At 35.4% G+C, this 20,142-nt stretch overlaps 2 protein-coding genes across 12 annotated transcripts in view; one reads left to right on the top strand and one right to left on the bottom strand.

Annotated features, from left to right (window-relative positions):
- ELP4 (elongator acetyltransferase complex subunit 4) overlaps window positions 1-15,247 on the bottom strand; it is a 252,787-nt gene extending 237,540 nt beyond the window's left edge. For 4 of the 5 annotated variants that reach the window (XR_012013944.1, XM_072790989.1, XM_072790990.1 and 1 more), the window contains exons 1-2: window positions 14,978-15,246; window positions 7,489-7,524 (exon numbers count right to left, since the gene is read on the bottom strand). Coding sequence is in view for 4 of the 5 variants with exons in the window: in XM_072790989.1 (XP_072647090.1) it covers window positions 7,489-7,524; window positions 14,978-15,212 (271 nt within the window). In the remaining variant the exon portion in view is untranslated. Of the gene's footprint in view, window positions 1-7,488; window positions 7,525-14,977 lie in introns of all 5 variants that reach the window. The other variant, XM_072790991.1, reaches the window with a different exon arrangement.
- An 89-nt stretch (window positions 15,248-15,336) lies between these two features.
- The window catches only part of IMMP1L (inner mitochondrial membrane peptidase subunit 1), an 82,830-nt gene continuing 78,024 nt past the window's right edge, over window positions 15,337-20,142 (top strand). For 2 of the 7 annotated variants that reach the window (XM_072790996.1, XM_072790993.1), the window contains exon 1: window positions 15,337-15,467. The gene's annotated coding sequence lies outside the window, so the exon portion shown is untranslated. Of the gene's footprint in view, window positions 15,566-20,142 lie in introns of all 7 variants that reach the window. The other 5 variants (XM_072790997.1, XM_072790999.1, XM_072790994.1 and 2 more) reach the window with 5 other exon arrangements.

Genomic DNA, 20,142 nt, shown 5'->3' with positions numbered 1-20,142 from the left:
CCAACATTTTTTTTTTAATTGGTGTTCAATTTACTAACATACAGAATAACCCCCAGTGCCCGTCACCCATTCACTCCCACCCCCCGCCTTCCTCCCCTTCCAACACCCCTAGTTCGTTTCCCAGAGTTAGCAGTCTTTACATTCTGTCTCCCTTTCTGATATTTCCCACACATTTCTTCCCCCTTCCCTTATATTCCCTTTCACTATTATTTATATTCCCCAAATGAATGAGAACATATAATGTTTGTCCTTCTCCGACTGGCTTACTTCACTCAGCATAATACCCTCCAGCACAGTAATAACTAATAGAAAAGTTATACTCAGAGCTAGTTGTAATTAACTGTCCACAGTATATCACTTGTTTCCTACTTCTAGAATGAAAATGATATAATTAACATAAGCAATTAATTTAAAAATAATGCATTCATGTGTCACATAACTTGTATTGATGACTGACAATTTTTTTTGAAGATTTTATTTATTTATTTATTCATGAAAGACACAGAGGGAGAGAGAGGCAGAGACACAGACAGAGGGAGAAGCGGGCTCCATGCAGGGAGCCCGATGTGGGACTTGATCCCCGGACTCTAGGATCACGCCCTGGGCCGAAGGCAGGCACTAAACCGCTGAGCCACTCAAAGATCCCCGATGACTGACAATTTCTATTAAACCTTTTGATGCTCAATATCTCTGCAAACAGATCAGGATCCTTCATTTTAAAAGAAACTGTATAAACTAAATATTTATGCCATTCCTTCACTTTCGATACTTTAAAGATGTCCCAAATTTATCCTTGCACCAGACTATCAGAAAGCAACTTAAATATAAACATCTCAAAACCTAGTCCAGTACTAAAGAATGAAATATGTTTAAGGAAAAGTCTGTCTTTGATTTTCTAAGTAAATGGAGGGGTCTCTTAGTTATTCAATTGAGAATGACTTATTATAAATTCATATTCATTTATTTAGCTATATTTGGAAGCTACCCTGGGTTTCTGGCAGTGCTCACTATCTCTAGTTTTCATAGTTCCATTCTACTGAAACCATAAGTACCCTGTTCTGCAAACACGTACTCATGTGCATGCACACACTTATGTGCACAATTCCCTTGGTAAATGAGTAATTTATTTCAAGAGAAATCGTTAAAAAATTGCCAATCTATAGTGAAAGTCTATTAATTTAAGCCATCTTCATGTTTTAACTTTAACTTCTGGAATAAAAAAAATCTTTGACTAATGAGCAATATAGCAATGCCCTATGCTCTTAACCACCAACTTTATTTCTTTTAAAGATTTTATTTATTTATGAGAGATACACAGAGAAAGGCAAAGACATAGGCAGAGGGAGAAGCAGGCTCCCTGTAGGAAGCCTGATGCAGGACTTGATCCCAGACCCCGAGATCATGACCTGAATTGAAGGCAGATGCTCAACTACAGAGCCACCCAGGTGCCCCCCTAACTACTGACTTTAAATCTCCATAATTGGTTTATATTTGGAACAATTCAAACATCTTTTAAGGCAGACTTCATCTACTGTACAAGTTTTATTGACCTGGGAATGAAAAGTAGAGAACCTAGTACATAAAACTACTGCTAATCTAATCTTCCAAAAATGTGAAAATGTTTCCAAATTTTGCTTTAAATTTTCCTTTTATATTTTATTTTTTATTTTTGGGGGGTTTTCCTTTTTTTTAATTAAAAAGATTTATTTTTTAAAAAAAGATTTATCTATTTGAGAGAGAGACAGAGAGAGAGAGAGAGAGAGAGAGAGACAGATAATGAGTGGGGGAGGGGCAGAGGTAGAGGGAGGGAGAGAATCCCAAGCAAACTTTCCACCAAGCACTATAGCCAACAGGGAGCTTGATTCCAGATCATGACCTGAGCTGAAATTGAGACTTAGCCACTTACCTGACTGAGCCAACCAGGGATTCCCTGGAAGTATTTTATCTGAGAGAGAGAGAGAGAAAGAGAACAAGCAGGGGGAGGGGCAGAGGGAGAGGGAGAAAATCTCAAGTAGACTCTGCATTGAGCACAGAGTCCAACATGGGGTTCTATTCTATGACCATGAGATGACCTGAGCCAAAACACAGCTTAACCAACTGAGCCACCCACATCCTCCTACTTTAAGGTGTCTAAAGAAAACAAGCTAATAGATGATGAAACTAAGTTCACCACAGTTATATATATTTCTTCTTTTTTAAATTTTATTTATTTATTCATGAGAGAGAGAGAGGCAGAGACACAGGCAGAGGGAGAAGCAGGCTCCATGCAGGGAGCCCGACGTGGGACTCGATCCCAGGTCTCCAGGATCACGCCCTGGGCTGCAGGCGGCGCTAAACCGCTGAGCCACCCAGGCTGCCCCGAGTTATATATATTCTAAAAATCTTAGACATTTAGAAGTTAATAGGGCATAAATGAAATTGAGACATTTCAAAATATTAGCTTTACAGGAAAACCAGACTATAAAGGCAAGATCTTTGGCTTATACCTGTCATATTCTTTTATTCAAGCATTAATTCGACAAAGTTATTGAATACCTACTATATAATACATTGGTGAATTGATATTTCATCAAAGATAGACTTTTTAAAAATCTGTTACTATGCTTTAATTATTCTTGTCTAGCTTTTCCTTAGTACTCACTAAAAAAAAAAAAAAAAAAAAAATCTCCTTTCCAAGACCATTAAGTTCATTAGGTATGTGTTCTGTTCCCATAGAACTGCAGACAACAATGTCACTATGCTTTTTCACTCTCACAAGGCAGTGTCATCGGAGTACAGATTTCTAATAACAATCTATTAATGACAATTTAGGCTTTGTCTAATTAATATGCTCCTCATAATCCTTCCAGCTTTTGTGTACTATCAGGTTTCAAAGCCACTCTTGTGTTCTTAGCATTTGTTATGGAAGCACCCAGTTCCAAGATACCAAAATCTGTTATGAAATAACACTGTCAATATTTGCAGAAGATGATTGCCTACTCATAATATCCAAGTGAATCTATAAGCTATTCAAAAGTTGCTGGTTATCTGATCATTATACAAAATCAAAATCAGCCCCTTGTTCTAGTTACAGCCCATGTTAAAAAAAATAATAATGACAGACACAGCTATTATGGTATTTAACTTACTATATTGTAATTATTTGCTTTACAAATGTCTTCTCCATAGGTGCAAAGTTCCTTAAGGGAAGAGAATAACTCATTTATATTCATAACCTCAATTTCTAGCATACACCTATGTGTTCAATGAACATTTATCGAATGGATTATCAATCATTACTGGATTCTTAGTATCATTCACAGATACTTCTCCTGAAGAAAAAAAAATAAATTTAGTTGTGCATTTTAAAAACTATTATAGTAACTCTCCAGATTTTTAGTCATTAAAAAGAAAAGTCTCAGGCTCAAAGGATGCCATTCTTCACTTTTTACTTGTTTGGACTGATAATGATTTAAAAGTTTGGTAATATACAGTGTTGTCAAGGATGAGGGTAAACTCACTATTGTATTCCTATAACTGCTGAATGATTGAAGTAAAAGATGGTATAACCTCTTGGGAGAGCAATCTAATAACATCTAGTAAAATTTAACATGCCTCAACTAAGCAAGCCTATATCATGGAATTTATTCTACAGATACTTATTTATGTTTGCAAAGCTTATATACAAGATTATGTACAATAGCATTGTTAGCAATGGAAAAATGGAACTTAAAATTTATCAATAGAGAATTATTTAAATAAATTATGGCATAACAATATAATGAAATCTTATGCAGCTGTTAGGAAGAATGAGGCATATGATTACATATGCACTAATCTCTAAGACGTTTAAAGTAGAAAAGGCAGAGTGTTCCCATTTCTACTTATTACTTAAGTAGAAATATTTGGGGAGGATATTAGGACAGTATTTTCTCTGGGTAGGGGGATTGAGCAACTGAAAGGACAACCTAATATTCTCTACATATCCTTTGTAGTTTTTGTATTTGTTTATTGACATTAAAACTGTGAAATTTGGGACTCCTGGGTGGCTCAGCAGTTGAGCATCTGCCTTCGGCTCAGGGTGTGATTCTGGAGTCCCAGGATCAAGTCCGGGGTCAGGCTCCCTGCAGCAGGCCTGCTTTTCTCTCTGCCTGTGTTCTGCCTCTCTCTCTCTCTCTCTCTCTCTGTGTCTCTCATGAATAAATAAATCTTAAAAAAAAAAAAAAAACAGAAACTGTGAAATATTTTGTCCATAAAATCCTTCATTTATTCCTATTCATTTATTTACTAAAAAATAAGTTTTTACTGACATCACCACTTCTAGAACTTCTCAATTACAGGGTATTTCTCCCTCTTACATCTAAAGTTGGAACAACTATACCTCAAGTCCTTAAATAGTACTTTAAAGACTGATGGGTGACACAGATATTTCTTAGAACATATTTTACTAGACGTTTTATTAAATGTTGTCTATTATTCAGAGACATGGGCACTAAGTAGTCCTAGGTAAATGTCCAGAAAACTATATATATATATTTTTTCTTTTTTTCCAGAAAACTATATTGTAGTGACTGAAGTAAATGGCTGGGAAGAACTTGTCAGATATTTTGAAACTAAGATCTGCATGGAAATTAATGGTTTGGCTCAAATATGATGTCTGAACAGACGTCCAAAATGACTCAATGGTATGATTTTTAAAAATTAATATATTTTAGGTAGCAATAAGCTGCAACTATACAAACCAATCTTTAACAAATATTGTACACCTGAAAAATCTTAATTAATCAATATCCTTTGCATATTGTGGAGACAAACTTTCTGACTGGAATGAAGAAATACTGATATTGTAAAATAAAAGTATATTTTCTTTTTAAAAAAATCTAATTTTATTATTAATTCTTTTGTTGAAGTACAGTTGATACATAATGTTACATTAGTTTCAGTTTACAAGATATTGATTTAACAATTCTATACCTTCATGCTATGTTTATCACAAGTGTGGCTACAATCTGTCATCATATAGCCCTATCATAATACCATTGACTATAATTGCTCTACCTTTTATCCCTGTGATGTATGCATTCCATAACTGGAAGCATAACTCCCTTTCACCCATTTTACCCATCTGTCCACCATCCCCTCTTTTGGCAACCACCAGTTTGTTCTCTTAAAAAAAAGAATTTTTTGGCACTGCTGCAACTTCTATCTTTATGGTGAGTTAATTAAATGAAGGCTCTTTCAAGTTTAGAAATTTGAAAATTTATTAAAAGAAAGAAAAACTACACAAATGTAGGTTTAATTTACTATTTAAAACATTATCCTATAAAGGTACAAAATTCCTAATTTACTGATTATGGTCATTAAAGGAAGCATTTAAGAAAGCTACAGAGCACAGTTATAAAAAGTATGGGCTTTTCAGTCATACCAGAATTCAAATTCTAATTCTCTCCCTAGCTGTGTGGTAGTGGGAAAGTTATTTCACCCCTCTAAGCCTTATTTCTTTAACTATAAGATGGGGATAATATGAATAACATGTAACATCTTACAAGGTTGTTATATTAAGGGAAAAACCATATAGAAAACACTTAGCACAGGGTACCTGGGTGGCTCAGTTGGTTAAGTGTCTGTGCTCGGCTCAAGTTATTATCTCAGTGTTCTGGGATCGAGCTCTGTGATGGGTTCCCCTGATTAGTGGGGAGTCTGCTTCTCCCTCTCCCTCTGTCATTCATGCTCTCTCTCTCAAATAAATAATAAAATTAAAAAAAAATAAATCAAATACTTAGCAAAATACTGACCCACAGTAAGACAGCTCTCACAATTATTATTATTACTCTTTAAATATCCAGCAGAGAGGGGGAATAAGATGTACTACACATTTCTTTTGAGTTTTCCAGATAGAGCTTCATTTATTAGACAAATGCTTATGTACATATCAAATTTTACATATCACCATTTTGCATTCCTGGGGCAGATCAACACATTTCATTCCTACCTTGAGAAGTTAATAAATATAAGTAACTTTATTGGTGCCTAGAAATAATAATTCTGTCTCGATTATCACATTTTATAGTCTCAATATGCTGAGTATAGGTCACAGCCAATTTGGAATAGTATACTCATTTGTGAACACAGTTGAAGAGACAATGCCAGACTGATAGGTATGATTACAGAACAACCAAGAGAGTGAAGAACATGAAAACCACAACACATAAAACATAGTTTAAGAGACTGTGTCTACTTCATTTAGAGAAGATTTGAGGTAATGTATTATTTTCAAATATTTTAAGAATGTTATGTCAAAAAGTATGTAAGTGAATTCTGTACTATAACAAAGAACAAAATTAGAAACAACAAAACTGTTAAATTTTATAGATTAAACATTAATATGAAGAACCTTCCATGGTGCTTGGGTGGCTTAGTTGCTTAGGCATCTGTCTTTGGCTCAGATTGTGATCCCAGGGTCCTGGATCAAATCCCTCATCGGGCTACCAGCTCAGTTGGGAGCCTGCTTCTCCTCCCCACCCCTCACTCATGCTTTCTCCCTCTCTCTCTCAAATAAATAAATAAAATCTTTATAAAAAAATAAAGAACTTTCTAATAAATCCCAGCATTTTCAATGATAATGCATTGTTTTGTGAAGTGGTGAGTCCTTTAAATTACATAATCTGTATTCAAATTGTGTTTGATACTGTCGAGGATGATGGAAAAGTGATTCATGACTAGTTGGGAACTTTGACTACATAGCTGCCATTGTTTATTTCAATTCCAGATCCTATGATCTAAACTAAACAATAAGGTAAATAGGATTATGTATGAATAATTAAATAAGAACAATTGGCACTTAAAGATGAATGAAAATATGATTTATCAGTCTATTATTTTTCTTTCAATAAGAAGAAAATAATAAAAACATATGATATATATATATATACACAATGGGCTTATTGGTATATTAAATTCTCAAATTAATCCCTATAATCCCATTGTAGATACAGAGATTTTTTTCCAAAAAAAAAAAAAAAAAAAATCAACTGGCATTAATTTTAACCTTTTTAAAAAGAAATGGAGAACAATTCACTGTGAATATTTTTAAATAACTAGAGCTATATTTTCAGATATATTTGCTTCATTTATTTCAATTTCAGATCAACATCTGAATTTTTTTAAAGATTTTATTTATTTATTCATGAGAGACAGAGAGAGACAGAGAGAGAGAAGCAGAGACACAGGCAGAGTGAGAAGCAGGCTCCATGCAGAGAGCCTAGCGCGGGATTCGATCCCAGGACTCCAGGATCACGCCCTGAGCCGAAGGCAGGCGCCAAACTGCTGAGCCACCCAGGGATCCCCAACATCTGAATTTAAATTAAAATTTAAGGCATTTCCTTTCTAGTTTACCTTAACTCTTACAGAAAGTTATGTAATTAACGTCAGAATAGGCAAACCCATAAAATCATTATACACAAAAGAAAACTCTCAACAGGAAAAACAAAGTGTGTATGCTATACTAACCAATTAGAAGAACTGTTCCAACGGCCAAACCTCCACCTGGAAATAAAACAAAACCAAGAAGAAAATTAATCTAGTTTCATACACATTATCTTTAGCATAAAAGTTAAGCTTTATCAAGGACAGCTACTTTAGTAACTTTAAAATTGCAGATGAGAACAACATTTTAATTACCTTTGCAATACTTTGCTTAAGGTGCTATTATGAAATAATTACATATTATATGTAATTACACACTACACATTACAATTACTTTCATAATATACTGTACTATCCTCCTTTCTCTTGTGATAGGACCATGCAGCATTCAACATAACTGTTCCAGTAATGTTATATTTAGCACTTGTTAATAAATTAACTCAATAGCCAAGACCTAAATGCTCACAGTAACAGAATACTACAGAAGTACAACATAGGAAAGGTTATTATAATAGAAATTCCACTTTAATATTTACACTTAAATTTAATAAGCCTTGGGGAAAAAAAACCCTGATAATTAAAAGTAATTCTTTTTTTTCATTATGAATAATATACACAAAGATTGGACATACTCCAAAATACATTTAGAATTTAAAATAAATAATACTTTCATAATTTCAAACAAAAAAGTCACAATCACAAAAGATATTTTTCATAATAGCAGAAAATGTTCTTTTGAGTATTTGAATTATGGTGATATGATCACAAGTATAGAACTCAAACAGTGATTCAATAAAAATCAACTTAAAATCAAATTGCAGAAAACTAGAACACTAAAAAGACATTTAGGTACAAATATTTTGTGCAACATTTGTAAAAGTATTAATATTTGCAATTGTTACAAATTATACTAGCAAATTCACTTTAAAAATATGTATATCAAAGAATGAAATATATAAAAAATAATTTAAAAAGAAACTGCTCAAAATTATTGGACAATTGAAGAAAATCCTACCAGTATTTTTTGGTTTTGGTGCATAGAACTGTGAAAGAAACACTTAGAATACCAATAAAGAACTTTTCCCCCAACAGATTTTATAGTGGCAAACACTATATAGAAAAACTTAGTATGAAAATTTCCTTTGATAGGGTTTACTTTTTGCCTTGCAAATATGCATAAATGTTATGTTTCAAAGAGTTTGAAATTTGGTAACATACACGAACATAGAATACAATGCGACATTTGGTGACTTTATAACTGTAAGTAGAACATTTCAAATTGTTAGAGAAGATTTTAAAAAGAAGAAACTAGAATTTTATATATTTTTATGTTTAGGTGGATTTGTTATATGACTATATATATTTTTTAATTTCACATTTAGATAGGTTCTTTCATTACAGCACTTAACGCCATACCAGACTACACAGGATAACTTCAAATGTTGTTCTAAAAAAAAAGATTCACATAAACTAAAATATATTGGTTGATAACAACCATAAAGGTTCAAAGCAAAAAGATTTTCTCTTAGACTAAATGTCTACTTTAGTTTGTGCCTAATATAGCCCACTACTAATCTTTTAAAACATTTTAAGCACTTTATTTTTAATGCATTTTGAGCATTTCATATTGCTTTCCAATTCCTTATTTCTTTCTCTTACATGCAAAAACATTTAAATGCCTAATCACCATTCTGTGTATATTTAAGACAAACTAATAGATGTATATAACAGATACTGCAGTATCTAGTCTAGAGCAGGTACTATTAAAAAGTTAGGTGGTTTTCTTTTCTAACTTATTTCTTTTTTTTTTTTAAGATTTTATTTATTTATTTATTCATGATAGACATGGGGGAGGGGGGCGGGCAGAGACACAGGCAGAGGGAGAAGCAGGCTCCATGCCCGGAGCCTGATGTGGGACTTGATCCTGGGGCTCCAGGATCACACCCTGGGCCAAAGGCAGGCACTAAACCGCTGAGCCACCCAGACCTTCCCCCTCTAACCTATTTCTTATAGGAAAGATTTAGATTTCTAATCTAAACATCCCTGGGTCTACATTCATGTAGTCTCAAATTAAATTTATATAAGGCCTGGAATAGTAAGTAACTGGAATAGTAAGATACAGAATTAAAGAACTTTTGTGACTGTCATTCATAGTAGGGTAAGAACAGATCCAGATATAGTTTCCCAATTAAATGAAACGATACTTAGCTCAAGTGTCTTGCTCTAAAAGAGAGGTACTCAATAAGAGCAGTTACCATTCTGGCAATTATTTTCTAATTAGAACAAATCATTAAATATATATTATTATTTGATAGTGATCACTATAATAGTAAGAATTAGTAAGAATACTTCCTATTGATGAATTATTAAGCAAAGCATGATACAAATGAGAGTACACTAAGAAAGTAATTTTCTGTATGAATGATTAAAATAATCCAATTAAATTTTTAAATCTTATGTATACTAAAATTCTAATGTTTGAAAAATTTGAACATTACTTCAAACAGCATAAAATGAGGACATTTTAATGAACTTAGCCATCTGAATATACTATCAGGCCCCCCCTCAAAAAGTCAATTATCTTTTTTTCTAAATTTAGGGCTCTATTATGTAGATTTACTAGAATTAAATTTGGATGGCTTAAGTAAAGGTTGGTCATAGGGAATAAGATGAAGCCATAGGGATGAAGATGAAGCCATAAGATGAATAATTATTAAGTATTTTAAAAATCAAGCTTTTATTCTGTGTGTATGAGGTAAAATGATCTGACATGCACATATATATATACAAATAGCAGCCAAGTTCCTCTATTCATCCAAATTTCAGGGTGATGAGATCTCACATTTCCCTAAAACCCCTGTATAAGGGACCTCAGTTGATATACTGAGGTTCTAACTATTTTAAATGAGTAAGTTTAAGTTTGTAGCCATGTCCTCATCAAAAAATCAAAACCTTAAGTAACCAGCCATGATAGGATATCTTGACAGGATACATTCAACCAAAGCTCATTTTAATATATCTTTAAATTCAGAAATCCATTAGTAATTTTATTTAATTTTGAAAGCAACACAGATTTCACACTAATAGTTCCCAATTAAAATAGACTATCTTTTCCCATTACTTCACTAAAATGTTCACCGACAGTAAGGAAACAATCATTCTATCTCTGTGGTGAAACGTAAGGAGCAAAATGGTCTTGTTTACTGCCTCTTCTCCTCTTTAATCAGATCTCAGAGAAATCATCAATACATTTAAGTCACTAAGCAAATAAACTTTTGGTTTTACTTATGGATCTTAAGAAGTCTACTTATCTCCAGCTTGCTAAAATACAGGCAACATGTCATATGATAAAATACATATCAACATGTAAGATTATTGAGTTAGAAAGCTTGAAGATTCTTTGCAAGTCTGATATTTTAAGTGTTAATTTCATCAAGCATTTTGTCTTAAAACTAGAACAATCTAGTACTTTATACAAAACATTGCCAGAAACTAAGATCTTATTAAATGACAATTATCTTCAGATTTTATGATTTTTAAAATACTAAGGAAAGGGTTGTTTTATTCATGCGAAGTGGGAAAATAATTTCTAAAATTAAAAAAAAAAAAATTAAGTAGGTTCCATGCTCAATGTGGAGCTTGAACTCACAACCCTGTGATCAAGAGTCACATGCTCTACACCGACTGAGCCAGCCAGGAGCCCCGGAAAATGGCATTCAAGGGAGAAAATTCAATCCCCATGCATTTCCCAAAACAAATCTCTAATTAAATCACATTTTGGGTAAGCAAGGTCAAATTAATATATTAGGATCTGATGACCCAGAAGTGATACCCTACCCTACTTTGTAAGGCACTCTCCTTTTTCAAAATTACAGGAAATAAAAGGGAAAAGGAATAAAAGTCAGAAAAAACAACAGTGATTTATATCAGTCCTTTCTAGTGCTTTCTATAAAGGAATAGTTTTATATAAAATTTTATTTTAGGGAAAATGCAAGGTACAAAAAGTTCATATCCCTTTGTTCATAGCAATGTCCTAAACTTAATTAATGCCACACCTCAAACTAAATTACAGTTTATTTCATTAACAAGTCTACTTTTTCTTCTCTCTCTGGGATGTAGGAAACATCCTGACAACTCTTGATTATCACAACTATTAGCTGAGTAAATATGGGAAACAAAATAGGGAAAGCTATTGACAGTGAGAATGGTTCTGTAGATTAAATGACATAACAATTTTACATAGTGATACAAAGGAATAAGCTACCTTTTCCTTAAATGTATAGCCATCTGTTGCTAAACTATCATAACCAGGATTATTTTTAACATATAGTCCAAACTCAACCTACATCCCACATTCTAGATTAAGAGACAGTGGAGCAAAGGAAATAAGCCCACCAGTATTTACTTTTTGATAAGCGTTGAAAGCGGCAGCTACCATCAAATTTCTTTGTGGAGTATTCTACCTCGGGGATTCTTTATCCCAAATCCCTACCTTCCACTCACTTGACTGTCAAAATTGAGTAAGTTCCAAACAGCACATAATTGAGCCAGTCAAAGCTGAGAAATCGCCCTTCCTTCCAGTACCTTTCTGAAGGATACAGCTGGGGACAGAGTTCCCTCAGGTTACACAATATGGTCTTAAGATGAGCTATACCTTTTACCTTAGGGGGAAATAAATTCTTCCAGAATTCTCTACGTACTATAAACTTTTTGGCAATTCCTGGAAGAAGAAAAATGAAATATTTACATATACTGTCTTCATATAACAACATAAATATCCTGGAACAGCAGGGTTGAGAAGCTGAGCTCGAAAGTCTTAGAAGTCGAAAAATTTCAATGTAGTCAACTTAGAAAATGTATATCAGTGTCTAACAAAATTTAAGTTGTCAGAACTAAAGTATTTGATATGATTATATCATGTTTAAAAGATGCTGATACAGGGAATTCTCAAATTCATAAAGCACTTGGGAGTAGGAATGGAAATATTAGCATATCTTCAAATGACCAACATTCAATTTGTCTGTATAATATATTCAAAAATATATTTAAATATATTTTGCATCTATGCTTAAAATTACATTGACATCACAGGGGCAGTAGTAAAATCACCACACTGCATGGCAGTGACAATACAATATTCACTTGTTTCACAGCAACCACAGAATATATTTAGGCAACAATCACAATGTCATAGTATAGTTTCACCATTCTGATATCATAACATGCTGCTATCATTATATCTTATCACAATAGGTTTATATTAGGCTTGTCACAATCTGAGACAAATATTTTAGAGTAACAATATAATCTGAATTATTTATATTTATGTTTATACACATTAGCAGCCAAATATTTCACTTCCAAATAATGTTTTAATGAAGAATAAATGTAAAGTATTTGCTCTACAGAGCCATACAAAATAAAAAATAAAAATACAAAAATGTCATTAAGAAGTTAACAACAACTAAAACACTTCTGGACATAGTTATTATCTCAAATGTACTAACTCCTATGATAACAACCTCTTCTGTGCACTTTGAGAATTAACTATGTATACATGCAAAACATATTTCAAAATATCCCCAAACTGATACCTATTTCAATTATCTTAACCAACACCAATTTTTAGCATCAGCTTGTTACAAATACTAGTGTTCCCTGCAAGCAAATCTGGAAGATTTTTAAATTACAGTTCAAGTTTATATCACTGTTAGGAACATTTAAGAAGGTACTTTTGGTTCACTTTTTGGTGAATACTTTAAGAGACCTACTTAAATCAGCCTTGGGTTCAATAAATGCTTAAAGCCTCTTCAAAAGAGTTCTCAAAAATCTGAAACAGCTGTAGCATAGTGAGAACATGAAATTCGAAGCCTAAAGATAACCTTACACTATCTCAAGTTCTATGACTCTGTTCATGTCACTGTATCTGGGTCTGTTTCTATACCTCAAACACATAACTCATCCCATCTGTTTCATAATCTCTTGTTCAGGTTTTTTTTTTTTTTCCTACACGTTATTTCTCTTTCAAACAAGAACTTGAGAGTCAACTATGTGCCAGGAACTGTGCTAGGCACATTTTGTTATTCTAATAAGAAACTGAAGGTATGTCAGAAATGTGACCTTTTTTGTTCGAAGAGATTTAGGATCAAATGAATGAAGTTACATATCTCCATTGGATGGGGGGGTGGGGGGGGGAGGAAGGTAAGGACTTAGGAATAGCTTCCAAACTTTAAATTCAAATATAGGATGACACCAGGTGTAAAGTTCGCCAGGGAAAAAAACTGAGATAACTATTTGCTAAGTAGATATTTTGGATCATTTGCTTTTAGTACCACACAACAAACTTGAAAAAAATTTAAGTGAAAATACTTAAATTTGTGTAGGAATAACCAGGACCCAGTTAAGAACATGATACAACAAAGGCAAGAAGCTGTGCTCTTCCTCACAGGTTGGTTGCCTTGTCAATTCCCTTTGCACTAAATCGATCTGAAGTGTACCTTAAGGGGAAAAAATATAGAGAGAAATTTCAAGGGTAGTAGAAGAACAAGCAATGGCATTTGTAATATTTTGTGAAAGTGTACAAGACTTAACTGACACATATCACATACTATGTAGAAGTTATGATATATAAACACTGACCAACTTTAATGAAGCAACGTTCTGACAGGAATTAAACTAATTTGCAGGCTCTGTTAACACAGCAGCTCTGCTGTGGTCCATCTTTGCAACCTAACAGTTGTGAGACTCGCTATTCCTCAGCAGGCTTCTCATGAAAAATTACAGAGATTATACAGGAATGCCTAAGAACTGGATTTCTTTTTCTAATTAAAATGTGAATTGATTTTAAACCATGCCGTTTGCAGTGTAAACTCTGGGAGGCAAAATAGAGAGAGAAAAAAAAAAATCTTACAAAAATATATATACATAGAGTTAACGCAGATACTAGGAATGATCATCAGTATCAACGACGGGCTTTAGCTACTTTGAACACACGTCAAGTCTTTAACATCCATTCTCTTAAAGCGGATAGAGTTTTGTTTAAAGATTCACAACTAGGAGATAAGCAGCCTGGCGGTGAAAGACGGGAAGTTACTTTTTTTTTTTCTCTTTCTTTTTTCCCCTTCCCAGCATTTTCTAACCAAGCCCATCTCTCAACAATGATACAAACTTTTGTAGATTAGGCGAAAGCATGAGCTGTGAGCTACCTGGGGTTGGCAGAAGGATGCCATCAGGGACCAGGAGGGCATCCTGGAGTGGAAGGCCAGACCGTCTCCAAATATTAATGCTTTCCACTTACTGGGTGGTTTTTCAAGATAAAGCCACGTAGGGTTCCCGTCGTAACCTAGAAAAGGCTGGCGGGCCAGAACCACAGGAGGAAGTGGGAGCAGGTCACAGCATCTAGGAAAGTCTCCATGCAACCCTTCCTCCCCTCCATCTCCATCAGACCGGACTATCCTCTTCACGTCCGAAGGCTGAGGGGGTCAGGGAGAAACCTGAGGTTAGGGTGGCTTCCCCGGCAGGTGCCCTCCCTAACTTCTCCCTCTGTTGAGCCCCATCTCCGTTCCGAACCGACCTAAGAGCTGGTCCAGGGCTGGGAGCCCGGTTGATACCAGCAGCTGTCCGTTGCGCACCGACGGTCGTGTGCCCGCGATGGACACCAGTCGAGCACAGCCGCTGTCAGGGACGCTGGCTCTAGGACCCTTCCTCTGGAAACTGGTGACGTTGTTCTTGCCGCCTGCTGCCGCCGCCGCCGCCGACGTACATCCCTTATTGCCAGCGCTGGTGCCGCAGGTCGCCGCTGCCGCCATCTTGGAGCTTCCCGCGTCGGCCCAATGGGAACTCTGGGAACTCAAGCCGCGGGCCTATCAGAGCCGGCCCCAAGCTCCCGCCTCCGCGCTCTTGTAGCCAATAGGATTGAGCACTCGCTTCCGAGTCAGCCAATCGCAAGGAGCAATGCTGAAAAGTGCGCCCTGCGTGGGGACGGCGGACTTCTGCCGGGCCCAGGTGAGGAAGGCCCACCTGAGTCCGGGGTGAGAGTATCCCCGGGCTCTCTGGGGCTAGAGGTGGGTAATATCATTAAACGTTTTTCTCCTTTTCGAGTGCCTTCCTACACGCTGAGTTAAAGAAAAGGCTAGCGGAGCGATGTGCCAAGTAACTACCGGTAGGAACTCGCACCTTTCTCCGCTCCTTAGTAGAGAGGGGAGATCACTTATCTCTCGCCCCTTGCTCTCGTTTCTGATGGAAAATTCCATTCCGCCTTTACCATCAGGGTTTTTGGGTTCTTTAGGGGTTTTGGTTTGATCGGCTGTTTTTGTTTTCTTTGTTGGAATGGCGGTCGGGTTAGATTGGAGAAATGGGAACTCTTAAAAATCTGGGCTCAGGTCGTCGCCGCCAGCGGCTGGCAGGTGGTTTGGGTTTAGACCTTAGGGAAAACTCTCGAGCTTGCAGGCGATTTGGGGTTTCCCGTCTCAAAACAGCAAATAACAAAATGTACTTCTCCGACAAGAAGTCCCCGTGAGAAGCTTTCGTTTAATTTTAATTAGTGCTTCTGGAAAGTCTTGGGGCGCGCGTCTCCATCGGTAGCGTGAGTGACAAGTGTTACTCTGACAACCTTGTTCACACATTTAATTGTCATTTGCTGTTAAGACAGCTGCAAATAACAGGAAATACTTTAGGTCTCTTTCCTACCCCCCCTTGGAAAAAAAAAAAAAAAAAAAACCAAACTGGCATTGGATGTGTACGTACTTTATCTTCCCAGCGTTTTGTGAAGTCTGAATTAAGAGTTTTTGTTTTTAAGAATAGGGAGGAATTTTATGCGTGGAAAAAAACGTGTTATGCTGTGTCTTTGGATTTAAAAGTTTCCGCAAAAGTGAGCCCGGGTGGCTCTGGTTTAGCGCCTGCCTTCAGCCCAGGGCGTGATCCTGGAGACCTGGGATCGAGTCCCATGTCGGGCTCCCTGCATGGAGCCTGCTTCTCCCTCTGCCTGTGTCTCTGCCTCTCTGTCTCTCTCTGTGTGACTATCATGAATAAATGAATAAAATCTTTAAAAAAAATAAAATAAAATGAGCTGGTTGGAGGAGTAAGTGATTTTTTTTTTTTTTTAAAGGTCTTCATAATTGACAAATGTCTGACTCCCAAAGCGTGCCTGCACTACTAAATTACTGGTTTTGGCAGGGACCTAATGATATTCCAAAACTATACCTATCCACAACCTCATTGACGTTCTTGCCGGTGATTTGTTTTAGATCTCTGTGACTTGTTAAGACTTCTTGGCTGATTCTGTGTGATAAAGTGCAATTAGTCTTGTGAGATAGTGGCTGGTGGGTTTTGTTTTTAAAGCAAAATGTTAAGAAAATAAAACGAACGGCTTTACTATTTAACTGTGTATCAACTGGGAAGCTTGGTCAAAGTTTAGATGCTTTCGTTTAGAATATTTCCTCAGTATAAATTTGTAATATAAATTATTCAGTAAAGAGCTGTTGGGTGCTTACTGTCTGCTTAGACCTAATGTGTCATTTTAGGCCTGTAGAAATAAAACGTTCTCATTTAGGGGGAGAAAGATTAACGCATAAAAAACAGCTTAGCGCTTAAAGTGAACACATTGTAAGGCATGTGCTAGTTTTTTCCTGTAGTAAATAAGTGCTAAAAAGGTCAAAACAAAAAGGGACAAAGCAGTCTAATTTCAAATGGAAACTTGTTGGATATTTCTGCTGCTCCGAAAAATTTGAAATGCTACTAATATTGAATTTTTATAAGCTGCTTTACTACATCTTCTGTTGTTTCCTCTCCATTTACTTCATCCTTTAATTTCTAAAAGTGATGGTATGATTGTTTGTTCACGTTATTACTAGAACTGAAGAATTTTTTTCAACTTTATAATTCAGAAAGCATGCCTTATATGCACACCAAGGCATTCTTGAAATGAGGATATATTTTTCATCTAACATTATCATAGAATAAATTAATTTATCTTAATTTTTTTACAAAGACAAAACTTTTACTGTCAAAGCAAATAATGCCAAATACTTGAATTTACCAGTATGTTGAGTTGAATGTAAAACATTGGAATAAATGAGATATTTGTGGAAGGAAAGAGTTAAAAGGGTATGTTTAGATGTGATGTTAATAATTTAATATGTAACAACTATTTTATTGAGCACATACTAAATCCCAGTGAGTATGCTAAGCATTCAGGTTATAGGAGAAAGAATACTTGGTCTCTTTTCTTCTTGAGTTCATAGTTGGGGGAGGTGGGTGGGTAAATAGGATAATAATATGTAAGTAGTATGGAGGACAAATGCAGGATACCTAAGTTGGACTGAGAGAGAGGAGAGGAGCCTGGAAAAGTTTCTCTTGAGGGGAAGTTTAACCTGTGTGATGAAGGAAGTGTAAAAGATAAGGGCATTCTAGACGATGAAAGCCATTACAGAGAATGGGGAGATTATTCTTCAATAAATCTGCTCTTACTGCTTCTGTGCAAGTAGTTCTTGTGATTTATAGAGAGTACTAAGAAGAGACTGGAGAAATTAGACAAAGATCTAATTGATTTTTTTAAAAGTTGTGGCTCTTGTTTTTTGTAAAAATAATGGGAAATGGGAAATCATTGAAAAATTTTAAGTTAAGCAGTAACATAACAATCATATTTGATATATTTTGGGCTAAGAGTACACTAGAAAGGAATGGATTGGCTAAGTGTGTGATTGGGATAAGCCTGAGATGGAATTAAGAGATTACTATGAGGAGTAGAATTGTTGTGACCAAGGAAAGTTAACAGGAGGAATCAAAGATGACTTAACAGATCTCTAAGCAGGTTTGTGGATAACAGAGGATAAAGAATAAAGGAAAATGGCAGAATTTTGTAGTTCTGGTGTTGGTTGTTTTAGAGAATGGGAGATCATAAAATGAGGTTTTAAAATCTTTTTTGAATATGTTTAATTGGAGGTACCCTAGGAGTATCCAAGTAGAAATGTCCAGTACACACTGGGCTATGTGAGAGGGGTCTCCAGATGAAACATATATATTTGAAGTTAATTAGCACATGGTGGGAGTTTACTAAATTCACCAAGGAAATAGGTACTTTGAGGAAAAAATAGAACTAAGAATAAACTTTAGGGAAGATGAGATTTAAAACTTGGACAGAGGGATGCCTGGGTGGCTCAGTGGTTGAGCGTCTGCCTTCAGTTCCGGGCGTGATCCCGGAGTCCTGGGATCGAGTTCCGCATCAGGTTCCCCATGAGGAGCCTATTTCTTCTTATGCCTGTGTCTTTGCCTCTCTCTATGTGTCTTTCATAAATGAATAAATAAAATCTTTAAAAAAATAAAACTTGGGCAGAGAAACAGAAAATAAAATAAGAATTTGAAAATATTTGATTTAGTAATTATGTTTTTCAGGCTTTGTTAAGGAAGATTTGAGGGAGTAGTAAACTGAAAAGTCAAATAATTGTATTTAGAATTGAGTGGCAAATGGAGTCGAATATTCCATAAAAGCAGACCATTTTACATTTTAGAAAGCTTTTCTGTGAAGGAAGATAGAGGGAGATGACAAAAGTTTAAGGGAGGAATTTTGTTGTTAGAAGTAATAAGGCACTGGAGTATAATTCTGGACAACTGATAAAAGGACCTGAGTGACATAGAAGGAATGGAAATCATAACACAGGAGAAGGATCAGTATTTGAAAGGTGGGGGGACAATTCAATTGCTAACGGGTGTAAATGAAATAAGCTCTTTTCCCTTATTTCTGCCATTAAATCTTAGAGACCTAAAGACCATTTTCTCTTTTTTATCCATATTCTTGCTTTTATCTAGTCTCAGGACCTCAGTTAACATTTATATATCAATGACTGACATCTATAGTCCAGGTCACTTTTCTGACCTTCAGAATTATAAATTCAAATACTTACTTTACCAGTTGCTTGAAATTCTTTGTGGGGCCTCAAAATCTTAGTGTCCCAGACTGAAATTCTCTTGTGTTTTGTATCTTAGTAAATGATAAGACCATTTGCAGAATTAGTTGCCTAAGACAAGGAACCTCACTACACTCAGGTCCTCTCTCTTTTTTTTTTTTTTTTTTACACTCAGGTCCTCTCTTGAGCATCATTCTATGTCCATTACATTACCAAGACCTATGGATTTTACTTCTTAATAGCTTTCTAATGGCCTGGGATATACAGCCCTCATCTTAACTCATTTGTAGTATATATATTCTTCATTCAAGAGCCATCCTAATCCTTTCAAAATAGAAGTCTGATAATATAAAAACAATACTTATCAAGCACCTGCATATAGTTCCCTCCCTTGCCTCTGTGGGCACATCACTGTAAATTTCCTTACTCCCTGCACTCTAGCATTTATTTATTCTCCCATGTTCTTTTCCTCTAAAAGTCCACTAGTTAACTTCTACTTATCCTTCAAATCTCACTTCAACCTACATATTCTCAATAAAGCCATCTCTCCTTGCTACCAAACTGAAATCAGCTCCAGTGCACCTAGTTGGCTCAGTTGGTTAGCTGTCCAACTCTTAATTTCAGCTCAGGTCATGATCTCAGTACTGTGAGTTGAGCCCTGCATCAGCCTCCACACTAGGCATGGAGCCTACTTAAGATTCTCTTTCTTCCTCTCCCTTTGCCCCTTCTGCCCCACAACATGCACACATGCTCCCTCTCTCTCTCTCAAAAAAAAAAATAATAATAATAATAAAATAAATAAAAATAAAAAATAAAAAAGAAAGAAAGAAAGAAA

This window comes from Canis lupus, chromosome 21 (assembly GCF_048164855.1).
Source record: "Canis lupus baileyi chromosome 21, mCanLup2.hap1, whole genome shotgun sequence".
NCBI lineage: Eukaryota > Metazoa > Chordata > Mammalia > Carnivora > Canidae > Canis > Canis lupus.
This window is presented reverse-complemented; position numbering and strand designations above follow the sequence as displayed.